This window comes from Lacerta agilis, chromosome 14 (assembly GCF_009819535.1).
Source record: "Lacerta agilis isolate rLacAgi1 chromosome 14, rLacAgi1.pri, whole genome shotgun sequence".
Taxonomy (NCBI): Eukaryota; Metazoa; Chordata; class Lepidosauria; order Squamata; family Lacertidae; genus Lacerta; species Lacerta agilis.
Window position 1 is genome coordinate 49,457,241 of NC_046325.1, and position 18,444 is coordinate 49,475,684.

General features: G+C 44.2%; 1 protein-coding gene across 1 annotated transcript in view; it reads left to right on the top strand.

The window, feature by feature from the left end:
• The window catches only part of DDC (dopa decarboxylase), a 44,667-nt gene extending 38,960 nt beyond the window's left edge, over positions 1-5,707 (top strand). The window contains exons 13-14 of the mRNA XM_033170391.1: positions 4,517-4,618; positions 5,286-5,707. Coding sequence (XP_033026282.1) covers positions 4,517-4,618; positions 5,286-5,492 — 309 coding nt within the window. The 3' untranslated portion in view covers positions 5,493-5,707. The remainder of the gene's footprint in view (positions 1-4,516; positions 4,619-5,285) is intronic.
• Positions 5,708-18,444: the final 12,737 nt, after the last annotated feature.

An 18,444-nucleotide genomic window follows, 5' to 3' on the forward strand; every position in this document is an offset into this window, starting at 1 on the left:
GGTTTGGTTGAGAAACACAGATCTGTTAGAAAGGAAAACACCCAGGTGGATTTCACCTTTAGAAGCCAAAGCTCATAAAAGAACAAATATGGACTAGCTGAGATAACTGTTAGGTGGATTTGTAGCTGGTTGACTGACAGAACCCAAAGAGTGCTAACGGTTCCTCTTCATCCTGTTGGAGTCCCCCAGAACCAGCAGTCAGAGTCCTCAACACCACCTCCGAGACCAGCTCTGTCAGCTCAGGCAGGGAGACTGCTGGGCAGCAAGGGAGCAGTAAACCAGCAGAATCCCTAAGCTGTCTTGATTGCCCAATGCCAGGAACACACACTCTAGATTCCCCCCACCCCCCCAAAAAAAAACTGGACAGAGGGACTGGAGAGGGAGAGAGAAAGAATCTCTATAGACCACAGCAACTCCACCTCCCTGACCTTCAAGTCTGCAGTGGCAGAGGAAGAGGGGGGCAGTGGGAGTGCCCCACCCCCTGGCAGCACGATCCTGGTGGGGTTCCATCGCAGCTGCCCCCCCCCGCCCGTGCTGGGTGCCCCACCCCCGCAGGCGGCGCGCCCCGCCCCAGAACGTGTGCCATGCCCCTGCGGGCGGTGCGCCCCGCCCCTGGGACTTGCACCAGCCCCGCCCCCGCCTGCTCTCCACCCCTGGTGCAGGAGCATGAAGCTCTGCCACTGCCCAGGTGGATACAGCTGGGTGAGACCAACCCCACTCTGCTCAGCCACCAAGTCTCAGTGACGTCAAGGATGAGAGAGGTCTTACTCCAAGCCGACCAGGCATTCAACAACAGTAGCTGCAGTCCCAAGGGCTGGCTGATAGAACAGCCACAATTCCCCAGGTTGGAGGAGGGGCCGGCAAACGGCGCAGTCACCAACTGCTTGTGCCCCTTACCTGGCCTGCCCCCCCATCTCCCCCTGCCCTGAACTACTGCAATTGCCCCCCACTGCACCTTCTTCAGACTAAACAACACCCACCCTGAATGTAAAACACTCAATTTAAAAACAATTACAACAGTTAAAACAATTTAAAACTACAGTCTGCCAGGGCCCCGCCCTCACAGGAGAGGGAGCAGGAACCACGAGATTTGCAGCCGAGATGGAGATCAGTCCTCTCTCAATCTCTTCCAGCAGTGTTAAGGCCGAGGTGGCCTCCGCTTCTTGTGCAGTGATGATCTTTGGGGCTCCTCTGGAAACCCAGTTTTTTGGGGTCTGGGCTCTACTCTTCTAGGCTTGATGTAAGGGGCCTGCAAGCACGGAGCAGGTCCACAAAATTACTGAAGGGCCCCCACACACAGCAAACTTTTTGGCAATTGGGATATTTAGTTTGTAAAAGGCAATACTTTTTAAAGGCAACACCTCTGTTCATAGGCTTAGAAATTAGATGCCACTGAAGAAAACGGGACTGGCTTGTCACGGCTGCAGAGAAAGAACTTCAGTTCAGCATTGTGAGAGCCAAAGCTCTTGGCGCCCCCCGGTGGTTTTATTAAGTACTACTTGTTATATAGATTAATACTGTAATTATAATAGATTTACAATTTAAAACTTCAGCGAACTATTATCTTCCTGTCGAACAGCTGCTGTAATGCAAGAAAAGTCCCACATTTCCCCCTTTGTTTCTCCTTTGTAGTCTAATAACATAGAAGCTATGCAGGGGCCATTTGAGGTTTTGAGTAGCAATTTGGAATCCACCCCCCCCCCCAAAAAAAATTGATACAGCGCCCCAGATTAGTGTATCAGTTCTAACTTTCTGGAACAAATTAAATATAGTGAAAAAGTTGCCATACTGAGTGAGAACTGACCTTCAACATATGAACCTGCTAAACAACATAGAATCAGAGAATTGTAGAGTTTGGAAGGGACTCTGAGGGTCATCTAGTCCCAACCCCTGAAATGCAGGAACATGCTAGTAACCACCTGGTACAGAATATATTCACAACACACACACACACACACACACACACAGCGCTTTTTGTCTGGGGGGACGCAGGGGTACACATATGCCTAAACATTTTGTGAATCTTTGTACTTTTGTCCATTTACTGTATTCCACCCCCCCCCCGATTTGAACTATAAAATGGTGATTTTCTTGAGTTAAAATGAGAGTACCCCTAAAAAACATTTTTAGAAAAAAGCACTGTATACACACACACACACACACACACACACACACACAGAGAGAATGACAACACAGTTTTGTATCTTGTAGACATTTCCATATTCTGATATTCAGTCCTCAACAGATTCCACTGAGATCTGTTGAACATAGCCATCTTCCTGTGAAAAGTGAGGTCCTGTTTCCATATCCTGACATTGTAGCTACTGCTTCCAAGGTTGCATTTATGTGTGACAGTGTCTGTGGAAAGACTTCTGCGGATGCGATTCTTCTAAAAACGTGTCTAGCCCAGGGTGGTCCAAACCGCAGCCCACGGCCCACATACAGCCCAAGAGGCATTTTTTGGCAGCCCCCAGCAACATTCAAGAAAATAATCTTAAAGCCTTAGTGGAGGGTGGGGATAGGATTAGATAGCTGGAAAAAGTTGGTGGCAAGGAAACACATAGGCGCAAAAGGAGAATTCCTGGATGCTAAAATCCAAGTTTGGGGCAAGTGAGAGAACTCCAGCAGAGATTTAAAATCACAAAATATGCAGTAAAACCTGGAAGTATAGGCTCTTAGACTTTTAAAATATGCTTTCCTAAGTTCCTTCCAAAGTTTCCTTCTTCACTTAACATAGAAAAAGTATACACATTTGGTAAGTTAAAAGTGGTTTACTTACAAACTCTCCAAAGGTCATATTCATGTACTTTCCCACACAGCATTCAGAAAAAGTTGCATAGGCAGTGAAACTTAGTTTAGCTCCAAAGGGGTGAAAGTTCCTAAATTATTGTTATAGGAACTCAAGAGAGGCTTGTTAGAGGCATGCGGTCTGAGATTGGTGCAACCAGCTCAGACCTCACGTGTTAGACTTCTCAGGTAGACTGAAGTACAATAATAGGCTTGATTACCTTCCTCCCAAGGTGAGGGGGAGTGATTTAGCTAAGCCCGACAAGACAGCTTACTCTATGGTATTAACTCCTTTGTTTGTTTGTTTGTTTGTTTGTTTATACATACATACCCCATCCGGCCGGCCGGGTCTCCCCAGCCACTCTGGGTGGCTTCCAACAGAATATTAAAAACACAATAAAACATCAAACATTAAAAAACTTCCCTAAACAGGGCTGCCTTCAGATGTCTTCTAAAAGTAAGATAGTTGTTTATCTCCTTGACATCTGAAGGGAGGGTATTCCACAGGGCGGGCACCACTACCGAGAAGGCCCTCTGCCTGGTTTCCTGTAACCTCACTTCTCGCAGTGAGGGAACCGCCAGAAGGCCCTCGGCGCTGGATCTCAGTGTCCGGGATGAATGATGGGGGTGGAGACGCTCCTTCAGGTATACAGGACCAAGGCTGTTTAGGGCTTTAAAGGTCAGCACCAACACTTTGAATTGTGCTCGGAAACATACTGGGAGCCAATACAGGTCTCTCAGGACCGGTGTTATATGGTCCCAGCGGCCACTCCCAGTCACCAGTCTAGCTGCCACATTCTGGATTAATTGAAGTTTCCAGGTCACCTTCAAAGGTAGCCCCACATAGAGCGCATTGCAGTAGTCCAAGCGGGAGATAACCAGAGCATGCACCACTCTGGCAAGATAGTCTGCGGGCAGGTAGGGTCTTATCCTGTGTGCCAGATGGAGCTGGTAGACAGCTGCCCTGGACACAGAATTGACCTGCGCCTCCATGGACAGCTGTGAGTCCAAAATGACTCCCAGGCTGTGCACCTGGTCCTTTAGGGTCACAGTTACCCCATTCAGGACCAGGGAGTCCTCCACACCACCCTGTTTGCTGCCAACCACCTCCAGACACTCACACAGGACCTTCACTGCCTTCACTGGTTCTGATTTAAAAGAGAGGTAGAGCTGGGTGTCATCTGCATACTGATGAACACCCAGCCCAAACACCCTGATGATATCTCCCAGATGTTAAAAAGCATGGGGGGGGGACGGAACCCTGAGGCACCCCACAAGTGAGAGTCCAGGGGTCTGAACACTCACCCCCCACCACCACTTTCTGGACACAGCCCAGGAGGAAGGAGCGGAACCACTGTATGACTGTGCCCCCAGCTCCCAGCCCCTCTATACAGTCCAGAAGGATGTTATGGTCGATGGTGTCAAAGCCGCTGAGAGATCCAGCAGAACTTGGAAACAGCTCTGACGTTTGTCATCGACCAAGGCAGTTTCAGTCCCATGATGAGGCCTGAATCCCAATTGTAAGGGATCCAAATGGTCCGCACCCTCCTGGCGTGCCTGGAGTTGTTCAGCAACCACCTGCTCAGTCACCTTCATGCGTTCATGGGACTTAAGCACGTTGGTTATATGAAGTTGGTTATCTCACAGAAAGAACGTGCCAGTTTTTCAGTTCTTCTGCTTCTGCTTCTTTCGATGGATTTTGTTTTATAACTTTTCTTTATCATTTTAGCATGTTAAGCTGGCCCATGAATTTAAGGAATTGGTGCTGCAGGATGATCGATTTGAGATCTGTGCTGATGTCATTCTAGGACTGGTGTGCTTCCGACTAAAGGTAAACTTGCAGTAATTTCCAGCTCTTATAATATTTGTTGCAATTTAGAGGCCTCAAATGTCAAAAGCCACAATCTCCCAGCGCTACTTTCTGGTGATGACACTACTGTAAGGCACATTTTTGTATGCCTCCCTCCCCCCCCCCCTGCACACATATTTTCAATGCATTTCAACCATAAAACATGTGTTTTTTGTATACATTTTGTGCACCAAAACTGCATTGCAAAATCTGGAAACTGCATTATCTGATGAAGAGGTCTGATCTGTAATTAAGTTTGGGACCTTCAAATTGGGTCACTCGGCTGTGAAAAGCAGAATGAACATTAAGCCTACCCTGCAATATAATTTTAGCATGCAGTTTTAACATGGGATTTTAGTAAATATAATTGTTTTTAAATGGCTGATTGTATCGGTAAACTTGTTTTTAATGTGTGCTTTTATTTTTTACTTTTAATGAATATTTTAGGTTGCCTTTTGTAAACTTCTCAGAGGACTTTTGTCTGCATAAGCGGTATATAAATGTTGCTAAAAATAAATAAATGTGGGTGTGGCTTATTCCAAATTGCATCATATATCTGCAGACTGAAGGTTGCCCACCTAAGATGGTCCTGGCAGAATGACGTGTGTGATGTTAATGACCACTCTTGCTTGTTTTATCTTTATTCCAGGGTCCTAATGAACTGAATGAAGCACTACTTAAAAACATAAACGATTCCAGGAAGATTCATCTTGTTCCCTGTAACCTGAGAGGGAAATTTGTGCTGCGTTTTGCAGTTTGTGCCCGCACAGTGGAATCTGCCCATGTTCAGTTTGCCTGGAAGCACATTACGAAGTTGGCAGGGGAAGTTCTAAAAGCACAGAAGCAGCAAGATTAATGGCTAAAATTCACTTGAAGATTTAAGGAATTAGGAAGGACAAACTGTAGCGATGAATTATTTCGCTTCTGGCATGACTGATACATGCAAAACTACCATGACCAAACCGTACTGCTATAACCCAAATCCAGGAAGTATGTGGATAAAAACACTAAGCATTGCTTTGCTGGATCAGTCCAAGTTCCTTATGGTTCAGCATTCTGACAGCCTCCTCCTGTGGTTTGTTGCCAGAGTCTGGAATGCAGAAGGGTATACTGGTTCTATACATGGCAGTTCCATTTAGGAATAATGGCTAATAATAATTTCTCACAAACCTCACCTCTATGCTTTTGTCTAAGAGTGTGTGGGCCCCACACTTCTAAGCTTGTGGCAGGTGGAATCAGCACGCAGGAAAAGCAGACAAGACAAAAATCTTATGGGTTTTGTTTTTTTTTAAATCATAAGCAATCATTTTGTAGTAGTAAAGAACAGAAATGGTATCATAGCTGATACTGTTCATATTGCAAATCAAAATTATATGGAAAACTTTTGTTTGTTTGTTTGTGGAGCTCACTTAATTGTTCCCTTTTCCAAAGTATTGAATCACTCACTTTATTTTTGGTATTTTCAGAGTTGGGAATTCCTGTGTTGTTTCCTGGGTTGTTTAAAGGTTGCTACCCTGGAGGAGTCACCCTTGTTTCAGTGGACAGGTTCCTCTCATGTACCTGAATCACATCCATCACTGCATACGCTTGCTGCTTACGGCAGGATGTTTGCCGTGTCTCTTGGTCCAAAAAAGAAAAAGAAATATCTAGTCTTTTTTTCTATGTTTGCTACAGCTTCCTTGGTTTTGTGAAAGGAACACTTTGAATATGTAAAACCTGGTGCAAATTAACAGGTAGTTATCACACAAACATTTCTTGGATAAACACGTCCTTTGGAACCATGCAAAAAAAATGTATTTTCTATTATGGTAGTTTTGCTAGTATTGGGCAAGCTGTTGATGACACATACAAAATCTGAATTAAGAAAGTATTAATAACATAGATATATCTGATTCTAATTACATTACAGTGAAGCAAGTTTAATTTATTTCTGCATAGCTTTCATTGAAATATTGATCTGGATTGCTGTTGTAATTCTCAAATGTGCTTGTGTGTCTTTCTATGTTGATTCACAATTCAGTATCTGGGTAGGTACATTCAACTCTCCATTTGTGCGCCATTGGCATGCACACGGCCGCTGACACGTGCATTATTATTGGCACCACAGGACAGGGACAGGGCGGGTGTCCCACTGATGGACACGGTGCCTCAGAACGCAACCGCTGTGTCCATGGGGAGTCGCCGGTGGCCATCTCAAGTTCTTCAGTGCTTAACTCTGAATAACCGGCAAGCTTGGTTTGTGACTGTATTTTTCTGAATTGCATGTGGGGCTAACTTGTTTTGAATAGTCTATCATACAAAAAGCTATCTCCACACAGAAAACGATACACACACACCCATGGTGAGTATACGAATAGTCTGGAACCGTTCTTTTGGCATCTAATTTTCTATGCGCAAATAATTAGTTTTCAAGCATGAGAGACTTTGTCTAGAGTTGGAAGTTATACAACCCAGAAACCAGTTTACAATGTCATTGAGAAGTAGGCCCTAGTTAAGCTAAGCAATACACACAATAATGGTTAGTTTGCTTTTAAGTTTTTATCACTAGATGCATCAAAACTCTAATAATTAGAAACCAGTACGCCTGTGCCTTTGATACCTTGTTTGCGGGGGGGGGGGGTTGGTTGGGGGGCGTTGCTGTTGTTGATGTTGTTGTTTTTTATCTTTATTTTGGATCTTATGATTTATGTGGAAATTGTTCAGTTTTTTGATGCTTCATTTATTGTTTATGACTCCTTTTGTTATGTTATTTTTTATGTTGTAAGCTGCCTTGAGCATGGATTGAACTGTGGAAAGGCACCATACAAATAGAATGGTTGATTGAATAATTCACAGAATTGTAGAATTGTAGAGCTGGACAGGAGCAAGGGGGTCGCATGAAATGCAGGAATATTTTCCCCCATGTGCGGCTTGAACCCACAGCCTTGAGATTAAGAATCTCATGCTCTTCCGGCTGAGCTTGATTGATTGTGCAGAGAACACAGCACATCCCAGAACCCTCTCTGAAGACTCAGGAAGCCTGCAGTGCATCTCGAGCAGAAACAACAAACATTTTGTTGTGTTCTAATTCCCATCTCTAGGTAAATACAAGTTGTTAAATGTTGGTATTTTGGTTTGCTACGTTTTAAAATCTGTACAGTGCCTCACCTCCCTGTCTTACAGCGGAAACATTAACACATGGACACACATAATGTATGTGAGCATATGTAGAGCATCTCATTTATGAAGACAACTAGATTCCCCCCCCCCCCTAAAAATGAACAAAGGAACACAGTGCTTTTGAGGCCTCACCCATCTGGTGGGAAGCAGCTTTTTTCACAAGGGGAGTGGAAGAGATGTTAAAATATATTGTATTTGAAGTATTGAGGGCTGAGGTTTGGCTCTGAAGGATACTGGGATTAACAGCTGGTGTTTCCTGTCTGAGAACAAGTCCTGACCACATCGCCACTATCATTTTTGTACTGGTGTTAAGAAATCACCATAACCAATATAAAGTAGTCACATTGAAGTGTGGCTGTTGGACGAGTGTAGGAAAGGCTCATCTCCAAATCCCCATTTGGCCATTAAACACCCCACATGCCCAAGGGTCAGCCGCTATTTCTCAGTGAGGATAAAATGTGTCGTGGCAGAAATGAGTGGGAGAGAACTGAGCATGTCTCCTTGATGGGAAGCTAGGATAGAAACGTAATAAATGAATAAAAAGGCATTTCAAGGGAGAACATTTTCATTACCAAAGACATTTGTATACTCCAGATTGTAAAAGAATAGTACTTGTACAACAAATGGGTCTTTAATAACCTAGAGCTATTGTGGCATTCCAGATTTCACCATCTATCATGGCTGATAATATTAATTGCCTGTGAACATTTACTGGACAAAAGAATAAACTGTTTCATCTCTTTAAGGTCCTTTCTCATCTTCTTTGCCCCACTGATATACCAACAGAGTTTTAACAATAAAACAGATTGAGCATTTTCTTTAACCGCAATTGATACAGTATCTGAAAGAATTCAGAAACTCGTTGAATTCCCTTTCTAGTTCTAAATTAGGGAAATAATTGATTTACAGTATTAGCTGTAGATAATGCTTTATGCCAAGGCAATGTGAAGTTTCTGAAGTTTTCTGTGTGCTCTGGGTACCTAAAAAATTCTCTGCTCTGATGATATAGTGAACTCTGTTGTGAAATTGTTGCCGCTGGTTCCCACCATTTAAGAAAATGCTATTTTATTTCTTCTTGCTGACAGGTCACCTGAGGTTTTATAGCTGCATTGCCAGGCAGAAATCCAGCAGCTGCCTAGCTGAGCAGGGGGAAACCTGTAACAGTTGTCCTGTCAGGGGGGAAAGGAGACAAGCCGATCAATAGCGATATAATATTGCAAAGGCTTCTTGCATACAATCTCGTTTAGTGGATATGTGAAGCGCTGCTCTGTTGTGCTTGTATTGTCTGATCCACTGCTTGTAAAATGTGTATGTCTGGACATGCCTGGCACTACTTTTCGACCTATAATCACTCATTCATAGATTTACTGAGCCAGGATCCAGTGTGTCTTTTCAGCAAAACCTCACAAAGCTGCTGAAATTATTTATTGTCAGCTGTTATTCTGTAATTTCATAAATGCACTTAAGCAGAAAATCAAACCTCAAAGGTAACAGTACGATGAGGAAAAATGATTTAATATTGCAGTGTTCCCTCATTTTGTACAGGAATAATATTTGTGTACAAGAGATTATATATATGCACTTCCTTATCGGTTAATATATTTTAAAATAGATGTTAATTCTGCTACTGTGCATGATATTGTGTCTTGCTAAAGTGTATGGCAACACACCAGACTGCATTAAAACTGATGCTGTAAGATTTCATTTCTCTCTCCATACTTGCTTTCAATGTTCTGATGGGGTTTGGCTGGTGTTTTTTTTAAAAAAATTAATGGTTGCTATTATACATAGGCTCATAGCTGATGTAATAAAACGAAAGGGGACCCTGATGTACTGGCCCATGGCTTTGCTTACCAATGAAAATCTACATTCAAGTTGGTTCTAGATCTAATTTTGTAACCATTTCCCCCCTCTTGCTGTCAGCCGAGTCCTCTCTTTCGCTTGCTTTGGTGGTGGTGGTCAGGCCCAGCAATAGTCTCAATCCCAATAGGAAGGACAGGGCAGGAGCTACTGGGAATGGTGTACGTCCAAGAGGGCACTGAGTCCAGCAAGCTAGAAATCCCCAAAGGGGCAGACTCCTCCGCTCAATCATGGAGGGTGCTTTAGGACTGTTCCGAAATGCTCATTCATCTTGAGATGAATGAATTTGCAGAAGCATCTAAAAGGGCTTCTGTTGAAGTAAATCCCACTCAGTTCAATGGGGTCTGCTCCTTTGGAAGCGAGTGTAGGGTTGCAGCCTAACTTCCAATGAAGTTCATAGGATTTATGAATAAACAAGTTTTGGGGTTATACAGTAAAATAACGCATATGGCACCCTTGGAGGACTTTTAACCCCCCCCCCCCCAAAAAAAAAACAGTTGCAAACATGGAGATGGCAAAGCATGAAACTGGTGTTTCATCTTTTGGAAATGACCAATTATTTCATGCCTGAATATAACCCCAGCCATGATGTAGTACCTTGTACACAGTACTTTTGGGGGGGCACAGGAGTACACACTCCTCTAAACATTTTGTGAATCTAAGTGTGGCGTCATTGAGGGGCAGTATTTCAATATGAGTAGGGAAATGAGAACTGCTTGCAAATTCATCGTTCCTGCAGCCCCACCTGGGCTAATGTGGAAGTGGGTCGATCTTCAGAACAAAGGAGGAAGGAATCTTTTGTGTGTGTCTATGAAGAAAGATGGTATGAGACCAATAGGAGCTTCACTTTAGGATTGAGGAAGCCCACAACTTACACAGGAGTTACGTTCCAGAGATCACATACAAAGCCAAATTCACGTATAATGGAAACACATCAGGTTTAATGGGTGGGATTTCCAGAGTCGTTTTTCCTGGAAACCAGAACCCTTTTAATTTAATATAAATTTAATGTTACATTTTTAGCCATGCACGTAAAGCTGAATGCACACAAACCAAATGTGTGTAAGTTGTGAGCCTACTGCACATTATTCATTCATTCATTCGCCACCCGTTTCCCTAATAGGGACTCAAGACAGCTTACAGATGTTGTTGTTGATGATGATAACAACAGCTAAAACATGGGGGGAGCATTAAAAACAAAAATTGAAAAATTAAAACTATATATATATGTATATGTGTGTATATGTGTGTATATACAGCACCAGCCCTCTCATTTAAAGCAGTCAGTTCCCCAAAGCCCGTTAAAACAAGAAAGTCTTCACCTGCTGGCAGAAGAAAAACAAAGGGGGAGCCCATCTTGCTTCTCTTGGGAAGCAGTTCCAAAATTGCCTGGGAGCAGCCACCACCAAGGAGGCCGTCTCCCACGTCCCCACCCAGCGTGCCTGGGAGGGTGGTGGGGTCATGAGAAAGCCCCCCCAAAAAAGTTGTCCTGGCAAGGGAGTTTGCCTGCTGGTCAGCAATGGGATTGCAGCTCTGTGAGCCAGTTGAGGTTTCTGAGCACTTTTCAAGGGCAGCCCCAAGAAGAGCACGCTATGGTAATCTGAAATATCAGAATTATTTGTCAAATACATTACGATGGACAAATAAGGGGTCATTTTGACTGCCTCTTCCCTAGTCTCAACTTAATGTGAAGGGCAAACTTCCCCCCCTTTTTGTTGGAATATACTTTTGTCCATTTCTCTGTATGTCATGCAGACCGGTAGCCCCAGTGACATATACCTGAGTGAATGGCAGAAAAATTACTTTGGTGTTACCTTTGGCACCTGTACACCAAGACAGACGGCAGATGTGTATTGTGCACAGATTTTACGCATGCATTATGCATGGGCAAACTTAGCGATCTCCCAGGTTTGTGCAGCCAACCTGTTCAAACCATGCAGAAAAATGCTCTACAGTTATTGACTCTGACAATGCAGAGACTGGCTTGAATAACTATGTTAAAAACATTTTTACTTTGGCAAGATGTCAGGAAAATGACAGTGATAAGTGGCAATCTGCTTTGACAATGAGTAATGTGATGGAATTAAAGTATGTGTGTAAGTGTTGGCTGGGCCTGGCAAAAAGTTTCAGAGCTGTCTGATGGCACAAGCAGATGGAAGCATTGATAACAAGGTCACTGCCTCTGGTGCTTCAAATCTTCCCAAACTCACTCTCTGCAGTGGTGGCTGGAGAATCTGTGTTTTTGCGGCTGGCTCGTTGAATTGCATAAATCAGAGTGTAGATGTCCTTGGGAGAACCCCAGCTGTGAAATTTTATCAAAATTTATCAACCAAGGCAGGAGCTGCACGTTATTTTTCATCTGTGAAGTGTCTGCTGTTACCTGTCATGTAACCCCAGTATTTAGAAATAAAAGTGCCTTGATATCCATGAGTAAGTCTACTTTGAGGAAAATCCGCCATTTTTCACTCAGAGCTCATTCACACATCCATTTGTCTCAAGATTTCTAGGCACCGTTCTGAGAGGATTGTGGTTTTTTTTTGTTCTTGCCACTTTCCCCAAGAAAACCTGCTGTTTATTGCTGAATTGAAACAAACACCAACCTGCAGAAAACCCAATGGAAGATTGTTCCAATTCAGCAGTAAACTGTGGATTCCCCCCCCCCCCCCCAGGTCAAAAAAGAAAAACTTCTCAAACCTATGCCTAGAAATCATGGGGCAATTGGAAGTCTGGATGAGCCCCCAGCCTGCTTTCTCTGAAGGGATAGGCAACTGGGGTTGTGTTCAGAGAAGAAAGTAGTAACACATTTTCTACTTTCATTCCTAACCAGTCAATTAATACAGAAGGCAAAGGCCTCAAAGGCTGCCGAAGCAAATGCAGTGCAAATGGAGCGCCTCTTTTCAAAACTGTGAAACGACAACTCTGGGTGGCCACAGGCAGGAGAAACTGCAGGGCCCACTTCCAGAGGCTTCTGCCAGAGAGCAGATCATGAGCGTAGCTGTCAACCTTCCCCTTTTTTGCGGGAAATTCCCCTACCAGTACTATAGTACTGGTAAGGTTGGCAGCTATGCTCATGAGTCATCTGGTGTCAAAGGAACCCCACTGCCTAATGGACAAGGAAGTGGATCTCCTTGTCTAAAAAACCCCAAATGGACTTTGAGGGCCTGACGTGACTCCATCTTCTTAAGAGGCTTCTCTAGGCCTCACCTGCAGCCTTTCAGTCTATTCACATTTCAGTCGCCACACCTGAGCAAGTACAATCTACTGTTTATCAGGGTTTTGATAATGCTTCAAAAACTCCAACGCATGCTCCAAAGTTCCTGAATTGTTTCGGCAGTTGGAATCAAACATGAGTTTAGGGGAATCATGGAGTCGTAGATTTGGAAGGGACTCCAAGGGTTATCTAGTCCAACCCCCGCAGTGCAGGAAGCATCCATGACAGGTGGCCATCTGTCTAATAAGATTGTTTTTGAGAAACCCATTCTGGGTCTTGGTATCCACAGCATATTTTTCTATGGAACTATCTGGACCCTGAGATCATCTTCTGAGGCCCTTCTTCATGTGCCGCCTCCTCAAGAAGTCGGGAGGGTGGCCATCTGTGGAATGCTCTCCCCAGGGCATTTGACTGATTGACACCCATTGCCCATTTAAAATGTGATGGGGGGGCACTACTGTGTTGTTTTTGTTTCTATTTTGATTATGTATTTTGTGTTTTTATATTGTGATTATATCCCGTGAACCACCCTCAGACCTGTGAGTAAAGGGCAGTATACAAATTTAATCATTAATGATAACAATAGTAAAACAAGCACAGGAGAAAAGCTATTATTTGAGGCTAGAAGAAAGTGGACATTGTTGCCAGGGAAGGCTAAGAAGGGAGGGGGCAGTTTTGTAAAGTCCTTTCCAACTCTGCAATTCTGTGATTCAAAAACAGCATCCAATTGTATCCAAACATAGATAAAACATCTGGCTTCTTAATCTTGGGAACCAGCATGCAAAATTTGGTGACAATATCTTAAGATGTATCCAAAGGCATAAAAAAGACAAAGGGACAAACAACTTCCAAAATATATTGTAGATACAATTAACCTTGACAATGTGTGCATTAAAAAGAAGGAGATAAACAAGTTTCTTTCCTTAATCAGCATTTTCAGCGAAAGTGCAATTACTTTTCTAGAAGATTCTTACTTTCTGGCAGCACATGACACGAACTTAGTTGCTTTTGAATGTTTCAGTTATGCTGAACCAGCTACCCAAATGGCTTCATAAAACTTTCATTTCTGCATTGTGTACATAGAATCCCCGTGCCCTCTGCAAATCCACTGGTGGGTGGATTTTAGAACTCATTCCACAAGGGAGCAGTAGCATAAGCCAACAATTGTACGCAGCTGTTCTCAGACTGTAAAGCAGGACCCACCTGCCAAGGAAACACGAAGTTCCAGAGTGGGAGAGGGACTGGAGCCAGGGAGTGCCGTCCTTCGTCAATGGCAGGGGCCTCTTTTCACCACGCTGAACGGGGGCAGCACCTCTACTATCAGCCCAACGTGAAAGTTGAAAGTGTGGCAGATGAGAACTGTGGTCAAAATGGGAATCATAGAATGGAAGAGTTGGAAGGGATCCCAATGGTCATCTAGTCCCCTGCAATGCAGGGATCACAGCTACATACCCTCCAAAATTTCTCTGATGGAAATAGGGACGTCCCATTCCATAATGATCATTTTTCTATTTATACCCCAGACATCTTACAGGGTTGCCCCAGCAGTTTCCAACATATATATATATAAAAACATAATAAAACCTTTAACAATAAAAAACCTTCCCTATACAGGATTGCCTTCAGATGCCAAGAGGATTGGATAACTCCATCCCTTCCAACATTTCTCCAATGGAAGTAGGGAAATCCTAAGGAAAAGTGGGACATTCCAGGATCAAATCAGAAACTGGGGCGGCTTCTCTAAATCAGGGAAGTCCCTGGAAAATAGGGGCATTTGGAGGGTTTGCAACTAAAGAATCCCTGATAGATGGCCACGCAACTCTGCACAGGGAAGCTGTCAGTGGCTGGTGTCTTATTGTGTTTTTATATTTTGTTGGGAGTGCCCAGAGTGGCTTGGGCAACCCAGTCAGCAGGAGAAGGAGGAGAAGGAGCTGACCACTGAAGCTGCCCTGAGCTCAGCTCCATGCTTAGTCTCCTCCACCCTCTTTGAACATTGGAGGGCAGCCCCCTCTCCAAAAATATTGGGCCCCCAAAAGGGCCTAGGTTTTCAGCCTTTTTGAGTCAGTGGCTCCCTTGACTACATTCTTTCTGCGGCTCCCCTGTGGGGTTCAGGAGCCCAGTTATGTCACCCATTCCTTGCAGAGCGGGCAGCCTCTCACCCTTTTTCAAACACCCTCCCTTGTGGAGTTTTCCCTCAGCCTCCTCTCCTTGGGAGTCCTCTGGGCAGCTGCTGCCCCGTCCCAAAGAGAGGTGCTTTATAGGGGCACCATTCGCCCACAGCACCTATAGCCAGGGCTGCTGCAATAAACAGCTGTGCAAGCCTTGGGGAAGCAGAGATGCGAGAGATCATAAGAGGAAGGATGGAAAGAAAGAGGGACAGAGGCCAGTGCTGCCCACGGCACCCCTGACCATCCTTCAAAGCACCCAGGGTGCCACAGCACATGGGTTGAAAACCATTGGCCTAGGAGGTGGCAACCCTGTTAGAGACCCTTCATTTCCACATCTGTGGCAGGATAAAATTGGCAGGGAGAAAAGGTGGGATACATATGTCATATTGTGTTGTTACAGAAGTTGCATGCCACCCCTAATCTCTGATAAGCTGTGGCAAGACTCCTGGGGGTTCCAGGGGCTCACCCAGGTCTATGTTCCTGTGAGAATCAAGACTCAGTGGAGAGTGCTGTAGTAGGTTTAAGAAATATGATGTATTCACCTATTTGCACCTTCCGTCTGCATGGAGGGAGTCCAGATCTTAGGGCCTGCTCATCTCAAGAGGAGCTTGTTCCCCACAGCAGGGCAGCCCTGGGGTCCAACGCATCTCTCCCAGCCAGCCTGCCCAGATGGTTCTTGTTATGTATTGAAGTTCTCACCCTAGGCCACTAGGGGTGTTGTGTATATAGTTTCACTCTGCCTACCGTGGCTGCAGTTCTCACTCAGGTCCACACATGCAAATGAAGGATTGAGAGTGCCACTCACGGATTGGGTAGCTAGAGAGAGAGTTGCTACTGTTGCATGTTACTGAGTACTATATAAGCAGGCTGGCTCAGCCCTGAGAATAAAGAGAGCTGCTTGGAGAATCACTGTGTTGTCTGCTATGTCCACCCACTATGTCCACCTTGGTTCTCCTTTCTTGTTCGCAGCAACTCCTCCCCATCCATCTGCTATCCCAAGTCTAGCTATCTGGAGACACATTTTCCTGGGGGCACAGCCTGCCCCCCCCCCCATCACCTTGGCAACACTTGAGTGCCCAGGCCCAAGAATTCCTCTCAATGTTGCCATCAAGCCCTTTTCTCATGTTATTGCCTTGGTGAGGCCCTGGCTTGGAAAGAAACTTCGCCTGTATTTTCCACTGGCCTGGAATCTTCCATTCAATGCTCCAAATATAGATTCAGCTAGATTCTGGTATTCATTAATTACTTGGGTTTAGCAGGAGTTCCCTCCTCCAAAACTTATAACAATATGAAATAATAATATTTTTCTACTGAAAAAGCAAACAGTGTTTATTACAATGTCAAAAAAAAATAAATAGAGACATACTAAATACATATCTACAAAATGAACACCTTTTCCAGAAACACTTTTTATTTTATCTGGAAAAGTGTGCATGAACACGAAAGCTCATACCAATAACAAACTTAGTTGGTCTCCTAGGGCTTGCTGATCAGAAGGTTGGCAGTTCGAATCCCCGCAATGGGGTGAGCTCCTGTTGTTTGGTCCCAGCTCCTGCCAACCCAGCAGTTTAAAAGCACGAAGTACAAGTCAATAAATAGGTACCGCTCTGGCGGGAAGGTAAACGGCGTTTCCGTGCGCAACCCCAGAGTTGGACATGGCTGGACCTAATGTCCAGGGGTCCCTTTACCTTTAAGGTGCTACTGGAAGGAATTTTTTAAATTTTGTTTCGACTTTGGCAGACCAACACAGCTACCTACCTGTAACTAGAACCTTTTACAGAGTTATTCCCTTTGAATCCAGTTATACTTTTGCAGACATCACTGACTTGGACTATTTTTACACACACAGTGAAGTGTTGGCATTTCTCTCTGATGACCGTCCCATCCCATGTACACCCCACAAACCTCTTTTGAAATTCAGGGGTATAGAATATCAGTTTTAATATGGCACAGGGCAGTATCTGCTGCTCAAAGTAGAAGTAAAGAATTGTATGGAGTATTTCCATGTCCTAGGCTGAAACTAAAAGCACCTCTCATCCTGGAGAGAAGTGACTAGTGGGGTGCCGCAGGGTGTCTTGGGCCCAGTCTTATTCAACATCTTCATCAATGACTTGGATGATGGGCTTGAGGGCATCCTGATCAAGTTTGCAGATGACACCAAATTGGGAGGGGTGGCTAATACCCCAGAGGACAGGATCACACTTCAAAATGACCTTAACAGATTAGAGAACTGGGCCAAAGCAAACAAGATGAATTTCAACAGGGAGAAATGTAAAGTACTCCACTTGGGCAAGAAAAATGAAAGGCACAAATACAGGATGGGTGACACCTGGCTTGAGAGCAGCACATGTGAAAAGGATCTAGGAGTCTTGGTAGACCACAAACTTGACATGAGTCAACAGTGTGATGCAGCAGCTAAAAAAGCCAATGCAATTCTGGGCTGCATCAATAGGAGTATAGCATCTAGATCAAGGGAAGTAATAGTACCACTGTATTCCGCTCTGGTCAGACCTCACCTGGAGTACTGTGTCCAGTTCTGGGCACCACAGTTCAAGAAGGATACTGACAAGCTGGAACGTGTCGAGAGGAGGGCAACCAAAATGGTCAAAGGCCTGGAAACGATGCCTTATGAGGAATGGCTTAGGGAGCTGGGTATGTTTAGCCTGGAGAAGAGAAGGCTAAGGGGTGATATGATAGCCATGTTCAAATATATAAAAGGATGTCATATAGAGGAGGGAGAAAGGTTGTTTTCTGCTGCTCCAGAGAAGTGGACACGGAGCAATGGATTCAAACTACAAGAAAGAAGATTCCACCTAAACATTAGGAAGAACTTCCTGACAGTGAGAGCTGTTCGGCAGTGGAATTTGCTGCCAAGGAGTGTGGTCGAGTCTCCTTCTTTGGAGGTCTTTAAGCGGAGACTTGACAGCCGTCTGTCAGGAATGCTTTGATGGGGTTTCCTGCTTGGCAGGGGGTTGGACTGGATGGCCCTTGTGGTCTCTTCCAACTCTATGATTCTAACCTTAATGTGTAGTATTCTTTATTTCAGTATTTTTTAACTTTTCCATAAAGGTATTTTGCTCATGGAGTAAAATATAATAATGGGTTGTTTAGAGTGAAATTGCCTTCTCAGATATTTGTTTCTTTCATTAACATTCAGGCAATATGAATATTTTCCCCATCATCCTGTAAAAGTCCAGAAATTGCTGAAAACTGATGGAAACATGATGGAGCAGAAGTGAACACACAGACACACAGACACACAGACACACATTCCATAATTCCTATTAAAATGCCACCCCAAACAAAATATAACATAATTCCACAAAATATACACAATTGCAACAAAGTAGGGCATGACTGCAATTTAGGGCAAATGATGCAGATAAATCTACTTTAATGGATATGTTCAG